At 39.3% G+C, this 26,742-nt stretch overlaps 2 protein-coding genes across 2 annotated transcripts in view; both read right to left on the reverse strand.

Moving 5' to 3' along the window:
• The window catches only part of LOC146570363 (scavenger receptor cysteine-rich type 1 protein M130-like), a 214,491-nt gene that overhangs the window by 180,771 nt on the left and 6,978 nt on the right, over positions 1 to 26,742 (reverse strand). The gene's annotated exons all lie outside the window — the stretch shown is intronic.
• LOC146570372 (uncharacterized) lies at positions 4,938 to 14,529 on the reverse strand. The gene is made up of 4 exons (XM_085278794.1): positions 14,492 to 14,529; positions 14,005 to 14,072; positions 10,013 to 11,485; positions 4,938 to 8,019 (listed from the first exon to the last, which is right to left on the reverse strand). The coding sequence occupies exons 2-4, from the start codon at positions 14,013 to 14,015 to the stop codon at positions 6,447 to 6,449; spliced, it is 3,057 nt and encodes a 1,018-aa protein (XP_085134920.1). The 5' UTR covers positions 14,016 to 14,072; positions 14,492 to 14,529; the 3' UTR covers positions 4,938 to 6,446.

Here is a 26,742-nt window from a genome sequence, read left to right on the forward strand (position 1 = left end):
CCGACCTTCATCCTTCAGCCCCATCTGAACTCTGTGAGGATCTACAGGAACATTTCTCCAGGCTCCTTGAAGGACATTCAAAGCTCTTCTTTGGATGTTTCTCCCTTTTGTGGATAATGATGATAATGATGATGATGATGCCACTCTTTTTATGTCGTTCTGTGCTTTGAGAAGATCAGACCATGACTGACGGTGTTATTGTGTTATATCTCTCAGGTCACTGCTGAACTGTTTCTTAAGGACGCGACTTTAACATACTGTTCAGAAAACATTCAAATATTACAAGAAATTTTGACTTTGACAAATTAAGGACAGCTCAAGACTTTTGCACATTACTGTGTCCTGTTGAAGGAAATATTGACAGATGTTTGCTTCATACATGGATTACGGAAGTAAGAAAAAGAGAAGTGACCTTTTAAAAAGCAGTTTTTAGGGTTAGAGATGTAACCGCTGGGCTGGTCATTATTACAAAGTTGTCATGTTTTAGAGCTTCAGATGGTCTTTCTTACCTTCCAGGCAGCCAACGTTAGTTTCTTTCATCCTAAGTAGGCAGTTCAAGTTTAAACCTGCTGACTTATTCATGTAAAGTGAGCAGTATTTCATCTGTGTGCTGTTAGATTTATATTTGTTTTTGTTTACATTAAAATAAACTGGAAATATAAAGAACTGAGAGCAGATCCCTGAGGAACCCCAGAAGTCATTGTGGGCTTGTATTGATTCCTAAACCAAGCTGCTTATGAATGTATTTATTATAAACTAAAGATTGAGATTGACTTTGAAAGATTGACTGAGGCTGCCTGGAATGTAGGAAAAACAATAAGAAACCATGACAGTGATCTTTGGGGGATTTCTTTAGTCACATTTTTATGAAGCAGTAGTTTATAACATTAATATGAAGTGAGCTGAAACTCTAAAAACACAGAACTGGCCCTTTAAATAGCATTGGCATTAAGTGTTGTGGCGTTGATGAAGATCCTGCTGGCAGAAACGATCTTCAGTCAGAAAGGTGGATGGTCAGGATGAACCTGGACACTTCTCTGTACATATGTATCATATCTTTTGTATGATATGGGATAATAACTGATAGAGACAGATGTGACTTTGTATATATATTTCTTGCAGCCTGTTAACACTGTACCTTCTCTCAGTGACCTCCTGCCTTTACAAATGGCTCTTCTGTGTTTCTGTCTCATCATTCTGGTGATGAATATTTATCGTCCACCATGATCGCAGCACATTGTTCTGGTAGTGATTTATTCCCGGGACAAAATAAAAATGTCCTTTGCTGCCGTGTTGTTACACAATAAAAATGATTGAGGTGTCAGACCTGGTCTAACCCTGGTTATTGTCTCAGATACGACGCATGGCTTCAGTTGGTTTCCTTCATTTGTTTCTTGCTATTTTTCAAACACATCTGCTGCTTAAAACTTTATGAAATAGCTGCACTCACTGTTAAAAGGAAACCCGGAAGAGCAGACACAACAAATAGAAGTGATAATAAAAGCTCCATCCCCACAACTTTACTGGCCTTATGGATCAGTTTATCAAGTCTGTTGGCATCTGCGACCCTCAGCCTGCTCCCCCAGCATGCAACAGCATAGAGGATCGCACTGGCCACAACAGACTCATAGAAAATCCTGAGCATTTTCTGGCAAATGTTGAAGGACCTCAGTCGCCTCAAAAAATAGAGAAAAAACTGGCCCTTCCTGTAAAGTGCTGTGGTGTTTTTAGCCCAGTTGATTTATTTCCACAATTCCATTCAAAACATTAAATTTTCATAGATTATAGATTCAGGGCCCACAACTTAAACGATTTCAAGTACTTAGTTGTTTATTTGTACATAAGTTGGGCTTCCAGCTCATAAAACCCATGAAAACAGGATTTCAAACAATTAGAATACTATGAAGACATCACCATTTACTTCTCATTTTTGCAGGAAAAAAAAGAAATAAATTAGGATCACATCAAATTAATCAAAATGCGATATTTTCAAAATGATATGTCAATCTTCAATACTTGGTTGGGAATCCCTTCGCCTTAATCACTACCTCGATGTGCCGTGGCATTGAAGCAATCAGCCTGTGGCATTGCCTGGTAGTTATGGAAGCCCAGATTTCCTTGATGCTTGCTGTCAGCTCTTCTTTGTTTTGGGGTCTGGTGGACCTCTTTTTCCTCTTGATTATACCGCATAGATTCTCAATGGGGCTTAGGTCCGGTGAGTTGGCTGGCCAGTCAAGCACTGTGATGGCATGGCAATCAAACCAGGTTTTGGTGCTTCTGGCGGTATGGGCAGGGCCTAGGTCCTGCTGGAAGATGAAATCTGCATCTCCATACAAATCCTCAGCAGAAGGAATCAGGAAATCCTCTAAAACATTCTGGTAGACTGCTGCGGTGACCTTGGATTTAAGAAAGCAGAGTTTACCAACACCTGCATTCCACCCCAAAACACGACAGACTGTGGATATTTCACACTGAACCTCAAGCAGCTTGGGTTCTGTTTCTCACCTGTCTTTCTCCAAACACTTGGACCTTGATTCCTGAATGAAAGGCACACTTTACTTTCATCTGAAAAGAGGACCTTGGACTACTGGCCAACAGTCCAGTCCATCTTCTCCTTGGCCCAGTTGAGTCCTTTGCGACGTTGGCTCAGGCTCAGAAGTGGTTTTGAAGCTTTGACTCCTGCCTCATTCCACTCTTTCTGGATCTCTACCAGATTCTTGAATCTTCTGTCTGATAATCCGCTGAAGGCCACGGTCATCTCTTCTGCTGGTGCATCTGCTCCTGCCACATTTTGCCCTTCCATTAGACTTTCCATTGATATGCTTGGACGCAGCACTCTGTGAACAGCCAGCCTCCTTAGCTATGAACGTTTGTGGCTTACCCATCCTATGGAGGGTATCAATGATGCTCTTCTGGTCAGTCAAGTCTACAGTATTCCCCATATTGCACCTAACTGAAACAATTGGATCAAAGTGAAGCAATTTAATGACACCTGGAAAAACCTGTGCAGGTTCTTTGTGTAGTAGATGAATTATGTGTGACACTCAGTTTAAATCATTCATGCCCTGCAAAATTTGGGCTGATGTCTTCATAGTATTCTATTTTTTCGAAATCCTGTTTTCATGGGTTTTATGAGCTGGAAGCCCAAATTATGTACAAATAAACAACTAAGTGCATGAAATCATTTAAGTTGTGGGCCCTGAATCTATAATCTATGAAAATTTAATGTTTTGAAAGGAATTATGGAAATAAATCAACTTTTCCATGATATTCAAATTTTTTGGAAAGGGTCTGTATATTATGTGATACTGTCATTAGCTATTCAATATATATATTTCCTCTTTATTGTGCACACTGTCACTTAAGCGCTCATTGCAGACTCAGTAACCAGCAGCTTGTGGTTTCTGTAGTCTTGCAGTTTTTTCCACTCTTTTGAGCTGTAGCCGATTGAAGGAGGCAGGTGGTGTATTTGTTTGCGGTGGCACAAACGAATTCTTGGTATCAGAGTGATCTTTGTGAACTGCTTACAAACTGTAAACACACATAAATACATAAAACACACAGGTCCGTGTCACTAATATAAGAATTGCAGACAATATCCATGTGTTTATATTTTACAGAAAAGAATTATACTGTAAGTATTATGTATAGAGAACTGAACTGATGTTATATATAATGTTATAGTTAAATATTATATGTAGGTTGTAAAATAATGTACTCAGTCTCTGTGATTGATATAAAACATGTAAAAGTTCTGGCTCTTCTCCAGCGAGCATCATGCAACATCGGGACTCCACCAGCTGCTAGGTTCCTGTACCGTATCAGCCTGCACCTAATCTGTGCCTAATCTAGGAACTAGTCTGGGAACTGATCAGATAATCTGAATATTTAACCTGTGGTCTGTGTAGCCAGAGAATATCTATAGAAGAATTTGTGCCAGTCATTGTTCAAAAATGAGTAAAGTAGACAGCACACTCTGCTACCACACTTTTGTTTGGTAAGGGTTCTGAAAATCTAAGAGATCCTCTGTTTTCAAACTGTGAACAGGGCCAGTTTAAGCAGAGAACATTGTTCTCATTGAGTTGTTTTCACATCAAACCGCACGCATGCAGGAAGTAAAGAAAGGGAAGTGGTTTGAGAGCTCCGTAAACAGTCTGCATCAGTTGGTTGGTACAGGATTTACACCTGTCAAAGCACAAATACCCAGTGTAAAGTTTAATTGTGATTCAGTTTTTTCTTGCTGTTAAACGTGAGACTGACACAGCGGTGCTGTAAGCTGCTGAGTCACAGTTTCAAATCCTTTGAACAGCACTGAAAACAAAATGTTTCATCTCGAAAGCTTCATCCAGATATAATGATCAGTTTTAATTACTACTAACCTCTTTTCAAACTCAGAGCTCTTACCAACACTTTTTACTGTTTGCATTCAGGCCATTGCAGGACGTTTGACAGCTGCTGCTTATTTCACTGTATGTGAAGCAGGACTGGAGCTCACCGCACATTAACTTTCATGAGATAGTTCCTCCCTCCTACAACCTCACATGCTCCCACTCCGTTATTATGCCTTTTCAACAAAACCAATAAATGTGGGACAATGCTGTCAGAGCAATTTCAGTCCCAGGACATCTAAAGTAAATATTTTTGTAGTAAAGTGAAGGCTGACTTGGTGTATGCAGGAGAGTTTGCCATATAATTATAATAATAATAATAATAATAATAATAATAATAATAATAATAATAATAATAAATGAAGCAGATACAATAGGGCCTTCGCACTCTCAGTTCTCGGTCCCTAATAACTTTATCTAAAAGAAATATATGAATACAACAAGAAACTGTTTATTTAAATTTAATAACCATAGCACAAAACAAAATCTGTACAAGATTAACAGAAGTAAACATCATAAACAGTTAATGCAAAATCATTGTTCATCCTCTTGAATTAAAAAGTGTTGTTTAACTTGAACAATTTGTCGCTATAAAGAGGCCAAATTACAAAAGGTGTGCTACTGTGCTATTGTGTAAGTATTTGTAGACCTGACTTTTAAGAACCTACAAAGAGAAACAACTGATGATCCAGTGAAGACACTATGAGCAGACTTACTGAATGGAGCAGAGATTTTATTGAGGATTGACAGAAAAGTGCATCAAGCAGGAGATGATTTTATGTGGAACAACAGAATAGAGAGAATTTGAACAAATCTAACATGAAAGGATCCAAATGTTTCCACTCAGCCTGAGTCATCAGAAATATTTCAAGCAGTCATTCAGAGCATGAACACACATGAAGAATCCAATCGGATGAAAGAAGATCAGATTTCAGGACTGGACTCTTCACAAACACTGAAGTTGGATTTCTAGTCCCCATCTCTCTCATCATGCAATGATCTTTCTACTGTTACTGTACATCAATTAATCGTGTATTATTAGTTGAACACAATTTTAAAATATTGCATGCAGTGACTTTTACATAAAGCTAGGCTATGCTTATTTTTAAGAATATTAAAATGCATTAATAACATAAGAAAAAACAATCTGCTGAATTAAAAGGCTTGAGCATTATGTGATACGGTTAACTGTCATTAGCTATTGGAAGATTAAAATATGAATAAAAATTAAAGGTGGAGTTTTTTTCAAACAACAACATCCATACATCACTCACATGGTGTCATATTAGACAAGTGCTGCTGAGCCTGCACCTGCTTAACTTGCCTGTATTATTAGACAAGACATGCTCCCCTCTCCATCATCATCATAACCTTCCTGACTAATATGAAATATTATAGAATATATAATAATATTATTAATGATATAATTAATTATATAATAATATTAAAGAAGTTATCAAACACTTTTTCAAACTCTACATCACACATGTTAGTAAATGTGGTTAACTAGAGGAAATTCATCTGTTGGGATGAAAAATCACTGAATCTCGTTTATTCCACACATGGTGCAGACAGTAATTGATGTCAGAGAAGTGAACACAGACCAAGGATTTACAAGCACAGATCAGCATTTTATCCACAAAGTGCACGTGCAAACAACCAGAAAACAGCTGCGGACCTCTCAGCTTACCCAGCTCCTGGATATCGACAAACCCATAAAACAGAGACTACAGTTTCCTATGAGCATGAAACAAGTGCTTTCAGCATCAATAGCTGGTTGCTGACACAAGATGGGAGTAATGTAAAGGATGGATGCAAAGGACTGAGGAACTTAATAACGGTGCAGTCTGGGATGAAAGGAGAGAAATTTATATTTGTTTATTTATTAAGTTGACAAATCTTGTATGACCTAAAAAAAACAGTGTGGTTTGTTGTGCAAATTTCCATATTTATCAAACAAAAATTAATCAAAAAAGCGAATGATTTGATGTTTAAAGTATCTCCACAGCTCAAAATCAAAAATTAAGTTTTTTTAAACTTTAGTGAATCTTTGTTTTTTCACTTTTTTTTGATCATACTATAACTGTACTGCAGAGCTACTTTGGTTCCTTCATCCACTCTGCTTCTCATCTCCTCTAGTTTCTGGACCTTCTCCATGTTTCCTTCCTCATCCATCTTCTCAATCAGGAAGTCCAGGTGGACAATAGTGGACGCTGAATCAGCTTTCAGAGCGATCTGCTCCAGTCTGACAAGATGTTGGTAGGACTGATCCAGGAACTGTGACTTCTCTGCTGTCAGTTGGTTCATTTCACGTTCAAGATTTTGCAACAAGCTCAGTGTGTTCTGACTTTCTGCCTTGTGCTTTTCGTACTTCTGTTTCACATCTTCTATAGCCCTCTGAATTTTTCTTGTCTTTGTCACATAGATCCAGTTGTCTTTCACATGATCTAATGCAAGACACTTTCCAGTGCAAACAGTGCAGCAGCCATCTTTCATGACCTCACAGTGTTTAGCATACCAGGCCATTGTGCATCCAGGATAGTGACAGTTCTCCTCACAGACTTTACAGCAGACAGCTCCTCTATAAAAAACTAAATACATTCCACCATTTATATGTTTTTTATCTTTGTAGACTTCATCAAGTTCAACAGTGAAATTCTGATGTTTTTTCATCCCTTCTTTATGTTTCTTCAGAGCTTCTTGAATCTGTCTGATTTCTGTCTGCTTTAGTTCAGTGAGTTTGATTCTCTCTTGCAGGTTTTGGATGCAGGCTGTCAGTCTGATCCGTTCATTCAGAACATCCACAGTTTTGCCAAGTTTTTGAGGTGAAGTTTTTTCCAGAAAATCTGTGAAATCTCTCATTCCTTTCTCTGATATTTGACCAGCAATTTTCATGTATTCTCCTTCCTCTGTTCGGTCTTCATGCTGGCAGTTATTAAACAGGAAGTAAACAGGCTGGTTCTTCTCATTTTTCGCACAGTTTATTTTTGCTGCTTCAAGAGCTTGAAAAGCATTTTTAGGACGTCTTCCATCTGAGTGTGTGATCAGAGCTACAATGCTTTTCTCCATGTCTTTTCCAAACAGAGACATCACTGAATCAAAGATGTATGACAGTCGGTCACTCAGTCGATTCTCACTCGCCTTCATCACCAGACCCACTGCATGAACTTCATGAACTCCATCCTCTGATCGGAACAAGTCAAATAATCTTTGAATGACAATCTCATCACATCCAATCCCTCTGGTGTCTCCGTATCCAGGAGTATCGATGATGGTCAGAGAGTAGGGCAGAGTTTTATCTTCAAAACCAAAGATCTCGTACACGATCACATCTGAAGTCTGACTTTCTGTCTGACTTGTATTTACGTTTTCTACGATCTGAAACCAGACTTCATCCTCCCACTTCACTCCCATGGTGTAATTGACCAGAGCATTGATCAAAGTAGATTTTCCTGTTCCTGATTCACCCACAAGTAAGATGGTTTTATTTGTTTTTATCACATTTTTTTCACCAACAGTCATTCTTGTCAAAGTTCCAAATGTCTCTTTCTTTGGTCTCAGCTGGTAGACAGCAGGAAATCCTGAAGAGATCAGATCAACATTTTCATCCTCTGATAATCTGTTACTGATCCTACATAGAAGAAAAAAAATAGACTCATTACTTGCTTAAAGTGATTATTTACATGTCAGGAGTCCAAAAAAATCTTCTTGTGATTGCTTTGGCCATGAGCAGACTGCCACAGTCATCCACAGGTAGCACAAGAAGTGCTAACTGGTCTCCAAACACTTCCCAACTAATAATAGCTGAGTGCTACAAAAAAACAGAAATGGAGAATGTTGCCTTCACAGTAAAAGTTGTTGCTTTTGAAATGAAAGACCTAGCTTTTACTTTGAAGGTGAACCTTTTCTATTTCTGGTTTGAATGACACTTTTGTAAGTTGTCTTGCTGCTCAGTTGGTGAGTGATTATAGAAAAGCCAGGATCTCCCAGACAACCTGTGGCTGACCACAGTAATCTGCTAGTAACCAAACCAATCACAAGCAGGATTTTGGGTAAGCAGACTCTTTGCGACAGATTTCATTTAGGGAAATCATTCTCCAAGTCTGTGTGACTGAAGTTAGCTTAAAAAATAAACAGTGGCACAGGTCCAGAGATGGAGCAGCTTCAACCTTACGTAGGCTCTTGAGACGCTCGGCTACAGTACATTTGCATAGTCATTATGCAAATGTACTGTTTATAAGATTGGGGAAACCTGCAGTCAGCTGAGACTGAAGAAGTCACTTGGATGACTGACGAAACGTTTCTCCCACAAAACTCTACGTCCAAATGAACAGAATCAACTTTTGGAGAGAGCAGGTAAACAAATTCCACACAAAGACGTAAACACAATGCGTGGACCCGACCCATCAGAATCTGTGAGATGTCGGCTTTCTCACCTGACAGAATGTACGCAGACATGCCGTCGGGGCTGAAAGCTGACATCTCACAGATTCTGATGCTGCAGGTCTCATCACTCTCCAACCAAAATTGACTGAACCAGCAGCAAAAGATATTTGATAAATATCGTCATTAATTTCTTCTTATCTTTGCTGTTTTGCTTCTATGATAAAATCACACTTCCTGCACAGCTCTTTCTCTCTCTCTCTGTCAGTGTACTAAAACAGTTTCCCATCTCAAATCTCTGTTTTCTGCATTATTCCCTCGCTTATTACGCATCAGCTTTTTTTTCAAAAATGAAAAATGAAATTCTCATTTCTGCTGTTCAATACCGAAGAAATTTAGACTTTTTAATTGCAAAACTCTTAGCTGTGTCTAAAAAACCATTTGTAACATTACTCTGCTTCACTTCAGCAGCATCAGTTACTGTTGACATGTTGATTCATGGTTTTCTTTCATTTTTGTTCTACTGCAGAATATTTTTAAGGTTATCTGCTATAAAAAACCAGATCAGGAAAATCTCCTTCATGTTTTTCTGTGTTTTATTGTTACTTTGACACAAAGGTATCTGCTGTGATGTTTACACCTCTGATGAAGTCTCACAAGTATCAGGTTTCTTTTTATAGATATGAAAAATATGAATATGTACTGATAAGTGATCAGAATTATAATATTTCTGACTGTCTGAGGCAAAATGTCCCCAATTCAAATTGAGTCGGATCGAAATCGGGGATCGAATCGAATCAGGACCTTGTGAATTGAAATGATGTTAGAAATCAGAGACCCAGCCCTAATTTGTAGTTACTCAGCTGCATACATTCCTGCTCTTTAGGCTGCAGGTCTAGTCTTTCACTCTTCTTTCCTATAGTGTCAAATTCAGCTCATTTTGACCAGAGTCATTTTCACTCTAGTCTACTTATTTTCTTGCCCACCGTCTCACAGCCAATCAACTGTAGGTGTTTGTGCTTTAAATCTCAGTGTTCAGGGCTCACAACAGAGAGTTTCTGCTAAGTGTCCAGCTACTTCAGTTCTACCAACACCATCTAGACTCTGGGATCCTGCCCTACGTCCCTTCAGTTGTTGGACTCCAGTCTGTCAATTAGCAGTTTATTACTTCAACTCTGTACTTAAATAAATCTCTCAGATCATTTCTCCTTATTGAAGTGCTTTTAGTTGAATGTACATACCTTAATGCTGCTCTGGTTCTTTCATCCACTCTGCTTCTCATCTCCTCCAGATTCTGGACCTTCTCTGTGTCTCCTCTCTCCTTCATTTTCTCAATCAGGAACTCCACGTGTACATAAGCTGACACTGAATTAACGTTCTGCTGCAGTGTGACAACAAGTTGGTAGGACTCATCCAGCCACTCTGACTTCTCTCTGGTTAGAACTTTCATGACCTCATTTAGACGTTTTAAAAGTTTCCCTTTGTTCTTAAACTTCATTTTTATTTCCTCTTTGGTTCCCTGAACTCTCTTTCTACTGGTCACATACCTCCACTTGTCTTTCACATGATGTGATGTAGGACACCTACGAGTACATGAAGTGCAGTGGCCCTCTTCCATAACCTCACAGGTTTCAGGGTTGCAAGCAATTGTGCATCCAGGATAGTGACAGTTCTCCTCACAGACCATACAGCAGACAGCTCCTTCATAAAACCCACCACGTATAAGTCGTTTCTCTTTGTAGACCTCATCAATTTCAACAGTGAACTTCTTATTCTCCTGGTTTTTATTCATCAGAGCTTGTTGAAACTGTTGGATTTCTGACTGTTTCAGTTCAGTCAGTTCAATTCGTTCGTGCAGGTTTTGGATGCAGGCTGTTAGTCTGATTCGTTCATTCAACATAAATGTCTCCAGTTGTTGAGGTGAAGTTTTCTCCAGGAACTCTCTTAATCGACGTAATTCTGTATTTGTTACTTTCCATGCGTGCAATAGAAAAAACTCATTTTCATTTTTTCTCAGGAGGTTCTGTTGGTTATTAAACAGGAAGTGAACAGGGACATTTTCCTTATTTCTGACACATTTAATATTTGCATCATCAAAAGCTTTAAGTGGAGTTGTAGGTGTTCCAATCCCCGAGTGTGTGATGAGAACAACAGTGTTTCTCTCCACATCTTTTCCGAATAAAGACAGCACTGAGTTGAAGATGTACGTGAGTCGGTCAGCAAGACGATTCTCCCCCGCCTTCACCACCAGACCCACTGCATGAACTTCATGAACCCCACCCTCTGATCGGAACAAGTCCAATAATGTTTGCCTGACAATTTCATCATGTTTAATCCCTTTATTTTTTCCATATCCAGGAGTATTAATGATGGTCAGAGAGTAGGGCAGAGTTTTATCTTCAAAACCAAAGATCTCGTACACGATCACATCTGATGTCTGACTTTGTGTCTGACTGCTCTTCTCTATGATCTCAAACCAGACTTTATCCTCCCACTTTACTCCCATGGTGTAGTTAAACAGAGCGTTGATCAGAGTAGATTTTCCTGCTCCTGTTTCACCCACAAGTAAGATGGTTTTATTTGTCTTGTTTGGATTTTTTATACCTACAGTGACTGTTGTGAATGTTCCAAAGTTCTTTTTCTGCGGTTTCAGCTTGTAGATAGCAGGAGGTCCTGAACTGATCCACACACTGTTCGATGAGTTTTTCTTCATCCTGCAGAATAATCAAACAATTTATTCAGTATGAAATTATATGTCTGTATCATTTGTGTTTGTACATAATTTTTCATTTTCATTAAATTTATTTAATTTATACAAACTTATATGCTTATTAAAACTAATCGTTCTGCGTAGATCTCACTGCATGTTTGGAGTAAAGAAGTGATATAATAGATGATAAAACACAGTTTCCATCAATACATTTTCTACCTCTTGTCTGAAGCTGCGTCATGGGAACAGCAGCCTAACCAGAGAAGGCCAGACAACCTTGTCCCCATCCGCCTCCTTCGGCTTATCTGGAGAACACAGGTGTTCCCAGGCCAGCCGAGAAATGTCATCTCTCCAGCATGTCCTGGGCGTCCCCCAGAGTTTATCCTCTACTTCTGGTGGAACTTGCCCGTAACACTTCACCCAGGAGGAACCCATATCAGATACCCATATCACCTCAACTGGCTCCTTAGAACGGACTCAGGTCATACTCTGAGTCCCTCCTGAATGACTGAGAACCTCACGCCATCTCTAAGGGAGAACCCAGGCACTAGTATCCTTGATCTAAATGTTTTAGCCACTTCCCAGTGCTTGTGCCCATAGTTGATCCAAATATCGCTCAACCTGCAAATTGACAACTTCGGAGCCTCCCTTCATTGCACCTGTCAACCTCCTGCTCTGCTATTTCCTCATTCAAGAACGAGACCCTTAACTTCAGTAAAATTACTCAAACTCCTCCACTTGAGCACTTTGCCCAATTCTGGCTGAGACCTGTGGCCTCAGACTTAAAGGTGCTGATTCTCATTGCATGTGCTTCACCTGCAAACTGCTCCATTACAAGGTGAAGATAATAAATAAACAAAGTCAACAGAAGCACAGAATTTGCAACAAAAAACTCAACTAAAGCTTATCAGACACAAGAAGGCAAATCATTGCAAACAAACAGATTTTAACGTTAAAAAAAGTGAAACAATAAAAAAACAAAACCTCTGAGATTAAAAATACAGCACTGGGGTCTGCACATGTTAATGTTAATAGCACTTTAAATGATTTGGAAAAATTTTACAGCAGCAAATATGCAGAGATGCAGAGATGAGGTTTACGATTTGGTGAGCACTCACTAAGGCTGGAAACACTTTACCTGGTTTTTCACGTGCACTATTATTTGCAAACTTGTTTTTGAGTCATGGTACCCTTTGCAATGAAATATTTTTAAAAACTGAAATGCATCTCAAACATGCCTCTTCATATGTCAGTTAAAAAACAAAAAACAAACCCAAAAGTCACCTGGCAAAGTCAGCTCTGAGTTTCACCCACTCTGAGCCGTGACAGGAAGGATTTGGTTTCTCACTCTTAGCTGGGTTAACCTGTGCATACTAAAGCTTCTGTGTGCATTAAAACAACACCGTTGCTTTGTAACATGATGACTGAATTCTGGTGCTGACCGCAAAGTCTGACATCTGTCTAGAACAATGTCTGCAGCCATGTGAAGGTCAGAAAGGTCTGCTGTGGGCAAACTACTGTATTAGAATACCCTTATCAGTATGAGGGGGTGAACATAATCGCTTTCCAAAGTACAAAAACCTCCCACTGAGAGGACAGCTTCAGAATAACACAATCTTAATGTGTATGCAGTCTGTAAAGATAACACTGTTTTCCTTGGTACAGAGTGTCTACTACCCACCAGGAAGGCTGCAGATGGATTCTTTCATTATTCTTTTGTAAACTGAACCTTTACTTGCGTGACAATCACAAACACTGAGCACCTCCCTGCATGGTCTCCAACATCAGCTTCAGAGTGTTTCTTGACTTGTAAACTATGATCCAGCTCAGCTCTTCAGGTCATCTGGAAAAGTTTGCCCGCTGATGTTGCTTACAGTGTAGGCTTTTCGACTGTGTAAAATAAGTGTGTCATATGATAATCCTTCGTCCAGGATGTTAACATTTTTCCTGAACACTCACTATATTTTGTGGACACAAATCTTTGCCCAAGTACAGGTGGATTCTGTTCATGTTTTTGAGCTGCATAAACACAGCTCAAAAACAGTCTGTCGCTAATGAGCAGCTGAGCCGATGTTGAATGATTCACATTAGCAACCTATGCACTGTTTTTCTTGGTCTTCATGCATAAATTATACGAGAGTTTGCATGTTTTTGTTGGCTGAATACATTTCCAAACAGCAGATGATGATCTGCTGAAGGTGGACAAACCCTCCACCTTCAGGTGTGCCACACATTTGAATTTTGCTTAATATCTGTCTTTTAACAGAGTTACTGGTCCAGGAAACTCAAAGCTGTGGTGGCAGCTGAGATGTGCATGTGGTCAGGTGCTGATTGCTTTTTTAATCTTTTTTTTTTTTTTTTGTCTGTATTGTCATTGTTTTACTACCTCAGAGGATGTCATGTTCCACTGATACCTAAAGGTGGCAGTAATTCATCTACAAGCTGTTTGACCACAATTAAAGATGAACAACAGCAGGCGAGTAACTACCAGAGATCAGCTAATGAAGTGTTGTGGTCACTCACTCTGTTGCCATGGTGATTATGTGGCTGAAGGAGTCTTCACACAGCGATGCTTAAACAGGCGTTGGTCTCTAGGGAAAGAAATCGAGTGTTTATTTGATATTGACGAGGACACTTAAATACAGAACCTGTGTTTGTTCCCCTCTGTGACGCTCTCACATCATCTGAGTGCAGAATCACTCAGTGTCAGAATTACAGAGAGAGACTGAGAGACTGAGAGTTTGTTCTTTCTGCATTCATCGAGGTTTCTACAGTTTATTGTACAAAAATGAACTGTGCTCACTCATGAATACATCTGTAGATCTATAAATAGAAATATAAATCACATTTATATTTTGCTTTCCTGCTTTAAGTTTTCTGTAATCAAAGGTATTTTAGTTTTTGATGATAACTTTTCTCCTTCTTTCCACACTGTTAGATTTATTTATTGAATAATTTGGTTCAGTTTTTGTGAAATCATTTAGTCTGAGTTTGAATCTTAGCTTCTTACCTGTTGTCTTGGTTTCAGGAAGCTTTCTGATGCTGAGGAGGCAGAGAGATCAGAGGGGCGTGAGTGTTCAGAGCTTTTATACTGACAGGAAGAGACAGATACTGTGTGATCACATGATCTCACAGCAAGTCACGCCAGGAGTTGCTGTACCTACTTCTCAAAATGAAGACTTTCACAGGTCTTTGACAAAGTACCCGTAGGTGGAAGTGGGGTATGTTTAGAAACGTTACCTCAACCTTTTCAATTATTTACTATAATCCCAGTGATGTGAACATTAAGGTCAATGCCTGCAAAGATCAAACACTTAAATAGCTGAGTCTTGTCCTTGTATGTTCATATTGCTTCACAAGCTCTAAAGAAATAAGGAAATGTGGACTGTTAGGATGCCTGGGTCGTTGACCCAGGGTTTTTGAGTTTATTATATTATTTATCATTTCCAGTCTTTGGTTTCTTTGTTAGAGTTCTGTCTTATGGTTTATGTCTCTGTGTAATCCTTAGTTGCTGTCTCCCCTGTCGGCTATATCTCCGTGTCTGTGTCTGCCCTGGTCCCACGTCTCTGTTCCCTCTGTAGTGCCTGCCTGTGAGTCTGTGTCTGTAAGTTCAGTCTGGGTTATGTTTCCTGTTTACATTTACATGAGTCTGTGTCTCATGTAAATGCGTCTGGCTTTGCTTCCTTTGTCTCGTTAGGCCTGATTTGCCCCAGCTGTGTTTCCCTCCTGTTACCCATTCCCTGATTGCTCCCTCTGTGTATTTAAGCCCTGTGTTTCTCTGTGTCCGTGTTGTGATCTACCCTTGTTTATGCTGTGTGTTCTGTCTGCCTGCTTATGTAAGTTTATTTGGATTTTTGTTACGTTTTTGCCGTCCAGCAATAAAAGCTGAGTTTGAAGTACACGTTTGCCTGCCGTGAGTCTGCACTTTGGGTCCACTACTCCTGCCTGCACACAGCAACACATGACATGGATTTTCTCTAGTGATGGGCAGATGAAGCCCCATGAAGCACTGAAGCTTTTCATCCAATTGGTTCACCCCAACGCGAAGCTTCTTGAAGCTTCATTTGCTCTAGCAGGACACCTACTGGACGTAAAAATAATAGCTGGCATGAATTTGAAGAGTGTGGCATTTTGCACACAGCCTGTAAATGTCAACAACAAAAGGAGTGTGTAAAACATGTATATTGTAGTGATGGCAGTATACTGTGTATATTTATACTGGCAGTATGGGAATGATTATTTGGAAATGCTTGAAATGGAAATGATCATTTACTGTGAGGTGAGGTGTGGTTGGGGTGTGGACAGTAGTTGTGCTTTTGTAACGTTGAGGTATGGACAGCTACACACTGAGGCTTTGAGCCTCAGTCCTGCCTGTTCCCATTTTATTCTGTAAAAACTAAATGTTCACTGCTTTTATGACCTTTTTAGTGGGGAGAACATAGCTAGGATTTAATGATTTAACAAATCTTTTGAATCCTTTGTCCTCCACAATGCTAAATGGCTGGGAGTCCTCAATCACCATGCTGACCAGGTCTTCATCTATTTGAGATTGTTCTCCTGAGGAAAGACAATAAAGATAAAGCACAAATATAAATATCACACACGTAACTTATTACAGCTGTATAATATTGTTATATCATTTAGTAACATTACTGCATGCTATATTATCATTGCATTTGATGGCTCACCTGGTCTTGCTCCACAATCGGTGTTCCCCTTATTCTCATGCAAAGCTCTGTAGTGCCTAAGCATGGATGAGGTGTTGTTGTCATATCCCAGCTCCCTGGCACATAGCAAACACTTCACCTTGTACAAAAGTCAAGACAGCTCAACATAAATTGTATTGCAGCATCAGTATTATGGAAATACATCTTCTGTAGAAATTTACATACCTTGTTGGGAGGAATAAGATCAAAATGTTCCCACACAGGGGAGGACATCCTCCTCTTCTTAGCTGGCTCCATTCTCTCCTGACTTTCTCTCCTCACTCTCATAAACCTCCAAACGGTCTCCAAACTCTCACTAACCGCAACTCTCCATCAAACACCCACATTTTGAATGAAGTCTGAGGGGTTTATATCGCTGTCATAGCTCGCGGCAAAGTTCGAACCACGTCATGAACCAGTCACGTGGTACAGCCGGGCAGCGAGGCTTCGGACGTCATCATTTTCAGCTCCTCCCATAAATGAAGCAAGCCTCGATACGCGCTTCGCGGAAACGCCCCCTCCATTACTCGACACACGCTCCGAAGCCTCGATACAGAACGTCCCATCACTAATTTTCTCGGACATTCGTTTTAGTAACACTCAGCCAAATTTAAAATATTATGATTTGTTTTTCTTTACAAAAAATGCATTAGCATTTTCAGTATTTCATTTCATCTATTAACATTTTCCTTTATATTATGATGCTGGATTATTTTGATACTAACGAAATCTAATTTTATTAAAGCAGAAATGGTTAAGTAACAGAATTCGCCAAATGATCCTCTAATTTTTTTTTTAAGATTTCTGCATTATTATGGTGATCTGGTGATAGTTACCAATGATACGCAGCACAGGACACATGATTTGGGTGTGCCTCATACTTCAGGACCTCACACAATACCAGCGACCTCTATCAGAAATAAACCCTTAAATCAGAAATATATTGATCACTGCTTTATTGTTTTCAGAGAGAAACATGGGTGTAAAAACCTGAGCTCATTATTTTGGTTATCAGGCCTGCATCACTCTGTCCCTGGTTTCTGAGCTGCTCTTGGCAGAAAGCTGGTTATTATAGAAATCTCTGGGTCTTTGTATATCAATGCTAATCCTGTCGCTCACCCTGCGACTGGCATCACAATAATTAGCCCTGCTTTGTAAATTGGTTCCTTGGCAAATAAACTGCTGATCAGATGTTCGTCCAAGAGTGTGAGGTTCAAAGTTGAGTTTTGTGTCCAGCTCTTATTGTTGTTTTTGGAACTTCTAAACATTTTAGCAACTTATGGTATGACATCACACCCCATGCGCCACCTTGTCAGTTTTGCTGATTGTTTTCATTGAAGTCTTGGATGATCCGTTGCTGTAAATTATGGGATGGCTTTTTCTCCTGTCCTTTCATAAATTTAATAAATGGTTCCAGTATATCCATTGCTGAAGGAGGTAATGAAGGCAGCACTGAAGATTTCTGTGGCAGAAACAAGCTTCCATAGTTTTTTGCCTTTTCTTCTCTGGGAGCTTGTTGAAGAGTAATCTGCTGATTGAGTTCAATGTGTTCTGTTTTAAAAGCTCACTCCTACCTGCAGTCTCTTTCTGATGCTTGGTCTGAGAGTTTTTCTCCTAGATTATCCCAAATGGTCATACTGACAAGAAGCCTCGGGATATGCTGGATCAATTACAGCTGCAGTCAGCTCGGAAGCACAAAGGTGGATGTGTTCAATGTTTAGTTTTCATTGCTCTTTATGCCTGGGACCGTTTTACTTAGTGATATTAAAGTTTAAATGAAATAGAGTCATTGCACAGACATGGTTCAACCAGAACTGAGAAAGAAGTCGAAGAAAATAAAACAAAGATTCTCACATGCATCAAAAACTGTTCACATTTCTTCCAAAAAAGCCTTTTTCACTTTGCAAAAACTTAGGGTTGGGGTTTTGGTCCTCACCATGACCATTTAGATTTCACTGGGTTAAAATTTGGAAACAATAATCCTAAAGGTATCCAGCAGGTGGAGCTAAAGAACGTTTTCCCTCCATTTACTACTAAAAATATAAGAAGCATACAGTACTTGGTTGAGATGTAACATTTTAAGAACAAAAGTATAGATACCCCCCTGCCAGAGCGATGGTGGCTGAGACGCAGCGGAGCAGAGGTATAAGTGCCTGGCTTAAAACAAGACACATTAGCTGCATTTTACCTTCAGTTACTCTTCATATAGTTGGTAGGAGGCAGGCCATGTTTCTTTTTACTGAAAAACATTACACCAGGTAACCTGCAGTGTTGAAAACATGTTTTCCGTCGATGTTTGCTACCCTACAATCCGTCCTGCTCTGTAGTAAAATCAGCGACATTTGACCGTCCTGTTGCTCCCATTGAAATGTATACAGCCTATTTAAAATCTAAAACTTCAAATTGTCCGTAGCCTATTGTTGTTACCACTTTCCTGTTTGAAATGGATACTAACTAGCTAACTGACTGAATGCCCCTTAACATTATAACTCCCATTGTGTGTGTGTGTGTGTGTGTTTGTGTACAGAGAGACAGCCAAGTTCATAATGGATATAAGGAAGTTTGTTTTGTTTTTTTTTAAAAAAGGAGCCACATTCAGGTAAAAGTGTAAGATCAAATGATCCGTCTCTCAAAAATAATGTTGGATCAGTGTTTCAATGTTTATATCTTTTAATAGATATTCATGTGGTTTGGTTATTTGCCTTTTGGTTGAAAATACACTGAGAGAGGACTTTGTGTTAGCGATCTTAATAGTATTTTTTTCATATTAATGTAATTTTTCACCTAATTGAATCTATTTGTGTATGATTTTCAGTCCAAAGAGGGAACGTGAGGAGAAAGTACAAGGTCAGGAAGAACCAGGTAAGAAAACAGACAGGGAACAGTGACAGGCAAAACAGAAACTGTTAAACTGACAAAGAGAAAAAACCTGATTTTACTCAAACAATCTGGAAGTTGTGTCCTCCCTATATTAAAGCTGCTGTACAGAATCTGCAAAACAAACTGGGTTGAAACATTTTTGACCCTCTTTAACAACATTCCAATATAACATTATCATTGATTGGGGAGATTAAAATTAATAATATATTTTTATGTTGTTCAACCACAACTCTAATAAAACCTCAGCCAGTAATAGGTAGGCCAACTTTTGGACCGTTCAGTTGTCTGTATGACTGCTGCAGTACATACATCACATTTGCACACTATCAGAAAGAGCCAAACAGCCCTGGTGGAGTGAGGAGCTGTAAAGAGAAGCAGATGCTCTGTTTATATTCTAAAAATGTTTTAAGCTTGTTTCAAAGATTCTGTACTGCAGATTTAAATGTTTTCCAAAAGCACACATACACTTATCAGTGTTTCTCAAACTTTTTACAGTGTGAGAAAATGTCAAGCTCTCCCAAGTACCACTATGAAAGCATGAAACTCAGAAACTTTACAACACAAAATTAGTATTATTAAATTAATAAAATTAGTGCCTGCAATAAAGATTTTTTCGTACATTCTATACATTCTACCACAGGCAAAGCTGCCTCCATTTCTATAGTTTTTTATTAATATTTTGTAATAATTTATTCTGTTTTGGGAGTGTTTTTTTATGTATCTGTATTATACTGTTTACTTTTTACTCACTATTGGCGTCATTCCCCCCCCCCCCCCCCCCCCGTAATTAAGGTTACGGTATGTATTTTTTTTTTATTCCAATCCATTCTTCCTTTGCAGCATTTAAATAACCTTTATCAGATTTGATAATTTTGTTACAGTCTTTTCAAAAGTGTTCTGGTTTTCTTCAATTGTGTGAAAATGTACAAAACGGTGATGTCATGTTTTGTGACGAGGACCCAGGCACAGAGAGACTTAATTTAATTTAATAAAGAAATTTGCAGACTTGCACAGAGATGGTAAAATTTTGATGACTGATAACAGAGACGAAGACAGCAGATGACGAGCACGTGGAGGAACAGGGGTTTAAATGCACCAAGGAGACAGTCAGAGGGAACACGGGACAACTGGAGACATGTAAGGATGCAGGGACTGAAAGAGCCAGGGAAGAAGTCTCATCGTGACGAGTAAAGTTCATTGCCTGGCTGGGCAGTTCTCTGGGTGCTCAGCACCCCCAAAGCTCCACTCCTAGAATCGCCCCTGATTAGATCTATTTGATTAATAAATCATTTTAATAAATAAACCTTCCCTGTTTAAACATGTGCCACAGTGTGGTCTCCCTTTGCATGTGACTTCTTGATGTTTGTTCACACACACACACACACACCTCAGCATAAATGAGTACACCCCAATTATAGTCTTAGGAGAAAAGCCACACTTAAGACTACACAATTCGAATTAACAGGCATTAAACCACAAGTAGAGCTGGGCGATAGAACGATAACGATATGTATCGCGATATAACTTTTACTCGATAGAGAAATTAGGCTATCGCGATAGACCTCGCCGCTCTTGTCCTCAAAAAAAAAAAAAAAAAAAAGGTCAGCCAATCCAAATTAAGTAGCGCAGAGCCGAACCAATCACAGCCGCAGCGTCACGTCGCGTGACTTGTTACGTTCAGCACAAGTGCCAAGCCGCACGTGTGTTTGTTTGGGAAGCAGCCAGCGGGTAATGGAGGAAATGAGTGTGCCGACTAGAAAAATCAACCGAGCGTGACCGAAGAGAAAACAGATGATGGTTCCAATGCCGGAGAGATTGTCAAACGGAAGAGCCATAGAAGTTCCGTAGTGTGAAGGTATTTCGGCTATTTCAAGTCTGACAAAAAACAGAGTAGCGTGCACTGTAAATTGTGCCGAAAGCAAGTCTGGAAATACAATAAACTGGTGCATGCGTCACACTGTGCGCCACGTTATTGTTTCGGTGAAATGAATTTCTACAATACTGTTACTGTTAATTCTACTCTCTGCAGTGTTTAAATGCTTACATATACACACAGTTACTGTCCCTCCACACATACGACTCTGTTCTGCTTCTATGCCCCAGCTTTGTTTACTTTTTCCCACCGAGGCTTCTAGACTTCTGATTGGCCAACATTTCTGCATGGTTAGGAATCTAGCGCCACCTGCTGCTTTGGCATGTTCATAGCAGTGTTTTCCTTCATTTCTGCCTTTATGTGTGGACGGGATTATTTTTTAAAACGAAAACGGAAAATCTCCGTTTTCAAAAATACCCGTGTACGTGTGGACGTAGCCTCAGTCTCTGACTGGAAGCGCTAATTCGTCATTCGGCTTTTATCAGACTAAAGTAACTGTTAACACTGTTTGAAAAGCTCAGCTATACAACAAGGAGAGATTGAGAATTTCCTTTTAGTTCTCAGTTTATTTGATATTGACAAAAGTTAGTCAGTTTTGTCTGTTCTTCTGTAAAACAAACTAAGATTTATTTTTAGAATTAATATTTTGTTTCTAAGTTGAATTGACAATTTAGTCTGTTTCGTTTGTTCTATTTTGAAACTTAAACGCTTTAGCGGCTGCCTTTTGTGTAGTTTGCAATATTTGCCTTTATTTATCTGAAAAAGTCTCATGTTCCTTAAGTACATCTACCCTGTTGAACTTATTATGGGAAATAAATATTTAAATAAAAACAAGCTGCTGATTATTTCACATTTTACTTGTGAGCAACGGCACATTTAAATCTTACAAATATAGTTATTTGGCTTATATCGTGATAGATATCGTTATCGCCTGAAATGAAAAAAACATATCGTGATATGAAAAAATCTCATATCGCCCAGCTCTAACCACAAGTGAGTCTAATGATTCATTTAAGAGGTGTCCAGCAGACGGGTAACTATAAAAGGGCATTACTTAACAAATAAAAGCCCTTCCCATTTCATGCTGTCAGCAATGGCTCCACATGGAAGAGAAATGTCTGAAAATCTGAGAAAGGAAATCATTTCTTTACACAAAAAGGTGAGGGCTACAAGAAGATCAGCAAATCCTTACATATCAGTCAAAATACTGTAGCAAAAGTGATCCAAAATTTTAAGAAAGATGGAAGTGCAACCATCGTACAGAGATGTCCAGGCTGCCAAGTTAAGTTGACATCTCAACAGGAGCGTCTTCTGATGAGAAGGGTTGAAGAAAATCACCATGCAAGTTCACTGCAGTTAGCTAAAGCAGTAGAAAGCCAAACTGGAGGGACTGTTTCCTGTGACACCATACGGTGCACACTCCATAGGAATAGCATGCATGAGTATCGTCCACGAAGGAAGCCTCCCCTAAAGACCATGGACAAAAAGCATGCCTAGAATTTGCTAGGGCTCATGCTGAAAAAGATGAAGACTAATGGGACTCTATACACCGGAGTGATGAAACAAAGATCACTGTTTTTGGAACTAATAGTTTATAGCTGCATTTCATTGATGGTATCATGAACTCAACAATGTACTGCTCTATAAGATGCTGCCATCACTGCGTACACTTGGTCGTCACGCACTTTTCCAACATGACAATGATCCAAAACACACATCTAAAGCTACTGTTGCATTTCTGAAGAAAAACAGGGTGAAGGTGATTGAAGGGTGAAGTAGGTCTCCTGAACCCAATCGAACACCTGTGGGGAATTCTGAAGCGACAAGTTGAGCATCACTCTCCAGCATCCAGGCTCTAAAAGAGGTTATTCTTGAAGAATGAAAAAAGATAGACGTTGCAATATGTCACCAACTTGTTCATTCCATGCCTAGAAGACTTGGTGCTGTCCTTGAAAATCACAGTGGTCATACAAAACACTAGATATAGTAGTTTATGTTGTGCGGTGTATTCATTTTTGCTTCAACCAGTTTGAGTAAAACTGAAGATTTTATGATCTAAGTTACATTATTAAGCTTAATTTCATGTTATGGAGTTAAACAAGTGTTCAGTAAAACTCAGCCTTGTGAAAATTTTGGATATTGTTCTTTCGTTCACTGAGCTACTGTTTAATTTTGTACTTTTTAAAGGGGGTGTACTCATTTATGCTGAGCACTGTGTGTGTGTGTGTGTATGTATATATATATATAATACAGCTCTGTGTCTTTTTACGTTGCGCACTGGTTCACTATCACTCACAAAAATTACCAAAACACAACACAAATCCCGCCAATGATTCACTTCCTTATAAACCGCTGAATCAGGTACCCAAGCTGTGAAGTACCAAATGAAGCTTCGGATGTCTGGCGTGAATACAGTACCTTGTCCTCCAGCACTGCAGTGAAGAACCACGGAGCCACTTTAGACTTCTAGTTTTGATAAACCTGCCTAGATCAGGTGACCCTGAACAAGGAATCATCACTGTTACAATTCTTTTTCTATTTGAGGTTTACATTGTAGTTTAAAGTCTAGGTCAAAAATAATTGCAAGCTGTGAATTTATGCTCTTAGCCTTAATCTCACTGTCTGATAACAACAATGACATCACTCAAATCCAAGAAAATCTGACCGTGCTCACAAAGTATAACACACCTTTTAGTTTAGCTGCTGGGGGACTTTCCCAAGAGGCACTGAGCACGATGGAGTTGTTGGATACAACTTATTAACCAAACTCATTAGCTGATAACACTAAATCTTTTAATGTAAACTGTGTTATTTTCAACTCCTGAAAATGGTAAATCCCTAAGGACCCCAAAGCGCTTTACACTGCATTCAGTCATCCACCCATTCACACACTGGTGATGGCAAGCTACATTGTAGCCACAGCCGCCCTGGGGCGCACTGACAGAGGCGAGGCTGTGGGACACTGGCGCCACCGGACCCTCTGACCACCACCAGTAGGCAACGGGTGAAGTGTCTTGCCCAAGGACACAACGACCGAGACTGTCGGAGCCGGGGCTCGAACCGGCAACCTTCCAATTGCAAGACGAACTGTGAACTCTTGAGCCACGGTTGCCCCGAAAATCATCAGTTGTGATGAAAAACAACTGGAGGCGATGTGTTAATACCAATGGGTGACTTCAAAATTATTAAGTCTCTTTCTTTGCTCTTTCTCAGCTTTCCTGAGAGGCTATATAATACAGTATGCCTCATTTAAAAAGAGGCAAAATATTACTAAACTTCAAAATCTAGAACGTCAAATTAAACTTGCTGATTTAAAATTTAAAAATGATTGTTCTTCATTAAATTTGAATGAATTGACCAAGTTAAAATATGAATTTAATGCAATACTGTCACAAAAAGCTGAATTTTCTCTATTTCGTGCTAGACAAAAACACTTCGAGGAAGGGGATAAGGCCGGAAGGCTCTTAGCAAGATATATTAAACAGAGAGAGACTATGGCTATGATCTCAGCTGTTAAAGATAATAATGGACGTCTTTTCTTTAAACCTAAAGAAATTAATACAATATTTAGTAATTTTTATAAAGATCTTTATAGCTCGGAATCAAGCATTTCAGAGAGTGATATAAAGAAATTTTTGTTATCTTTAAATCATCCTAGGGTGACAGTGGATCAACTGAAATATTTGGACACTCCCATTACCGTTGAAGAGATAGTGGGAGTTATTAAACACCTGCCCTCTGATAAAGCACCAGGCCTGGATGGATATACAGCTGAATTTTATCAATCCTTTCCAGAAGATCTTGCGCCACTGCTTTTAAACACTTATAAGGAATCTTTTCAAGAGGGTAGGCTCCCACCTTCACTATCTGAAGCCATCATTACACTTATCCTAAAGAAGGATAAGGACCCCACTGACTGTAAAAGCTACAGACCGATAAGTCTGACCTCCTATGATAGTAAGATTTTATCTGGCTAATCGATTAAACCGGGTAATAACCTCTCTTGTACATGTAGATCAAGTTGGTTTCATAAGCTCACGCTCTTCAGCTGATAATATTAAGAGGTTAATTGATATTATGTGGGCGGTTCAGGGCAGCCATTCTCCCATAGCTGCAATTTCGCTGGATGCCGAAAAGGCATTCGACAGAGTCGAGTGGAGATATTTATTCGCTACTTTAGAGTGTTTCGGTTTTACCAAAAGCTTTATTAATTGGATTCAGCTTATATATGTACACCCCAAGGCATCAGTACTCACAAATGGAATAATAGGGCCTTCTTTTGAACTAGGTAGAGGAACCAGGCAGGGGGATCCCCTCTCTCCACTTCTTTTTGCTCTGGCCCTTGAGCCGCTGGCAGTGGCTATTCGTAGGGAGCCCAATTTTCCAGGTGTCAGTATAGGGAGAGACTGTCATAAACTGAGGTTGTACGCCGATGACATTTTGCTTTTTATATCAGACCCAGAAAAGTCTTTAAACTCCTTGCAGGCAATAATAAATACGTTTTCAGCTATTTCTGGTTATAAGGTGAATTGGACCAAATCAGAGGCCCTTCCGTTAACTAATTATTGTCCTAGGTCACTTTTTCAAACCGGTATGTTTTCCTGGCCTCAGAAGGGCATTAAGTATTTAGGCATCACCTTCCCGCCTCATTTGTCAGACCTGATAAAGATAAATTTTGAACCTTTACTCAGTGATATGAAAATTAATATTGATCGCTGGTCTCAGATGTATCTCTCAATGTGGGGAAAGGTAAACGTAATCAAAATGGTATGTACACCTAAGTTCAATTATTTGTTGCAGGCTCTACCAATTCATGTTCCTTTGAAATACACCAAACAGTTTGACCAGCTCTGTAAGTCATTTATATGGAATAATAAAAAGCCTAGATTGAATCTGAGAAAACAGCAGAAACCAGTGGACAGAGGTGGGTTAGGGATGCCTAATCTACTTTTATATCATTATGCTTTTTCTCTTCGGCATTTGGCACATTGGTTCTTACCCCCTGAGAAAGTGCCTCCTTGGTTTTCCATTGAAAGTACTGCTTGCTCGCCATTTACACCATTATATAGCTTATCAACTAATTTGTCCCCCCGTATCCAATCACACCCGGTACTTTCTCATTTGAAAGAAGTATGGAAAAGAATGTCCAAATTATTCACATTTGATCCATATCTTAACCAATCTGCTGGTATTTGGTATAACCCCAAACTTTCTATTTCTAAACTACCCTTCTTTTGGAAGCTCTGGTTTCAGAGAGGTATAACAGTGTTGGGGGATCTTTATGAAAATAGTATATTTAAATCATTTGGAAAACTTGCAGAAGAATTTGATTTACCTAGACAGGAATTTTGGAAATACCTGCAACTAAGACATTTGATGGCCAATACATGTGGTTCATTCGCAAAGTTCCCTTTAAGCTGCGATTTTCTGGAGGAAATAAAAAAAAAACCTTTGGGCGTGGACAAGAGGCATCAGCTTATTACAAAATGCTTTTATTAGCTTCTGATCCTAACACACTGTCCCTCAAAAGAACGTGGGAAATGGACTTAAATCTCAACTTTACAGTGGAGGAATGGAATGGCATCCTCAGGAATCTGAAAAAAATGTCACGCGAATTGAGTTCAAGATTGGTTCAATTTAAGATTTTAAATAGAGTATACTGGACACCCTCACGGTTGCATAGGGTGGGTCTAGCGACTGATGATGCATGCTGGAAATGCCAGCAAGGAAGTGGCACACTTTAACATTTGCTCTGGGGGTGCTCCAAAGTCCAAGATTATTGGATTCATATTCACACTGTAG

The sequence above is a fragment of the Mchenga conophoros genome, linkage group LG7 (genome assembly GCF_057382185.1).
Source record: "Mchenga conophoros isolate Kocher_MC1m ecotype Shallow Benthic linkage group LG7, M_conophoros_male_GT1.1, whole genome shotgun sequence".
Lineage (NCBI taxonomy): Eukaryota > Metazoa > Chordata > Actinopteri > Cichliformes > Cichlidae > Mchenga > Mchenga conophoros.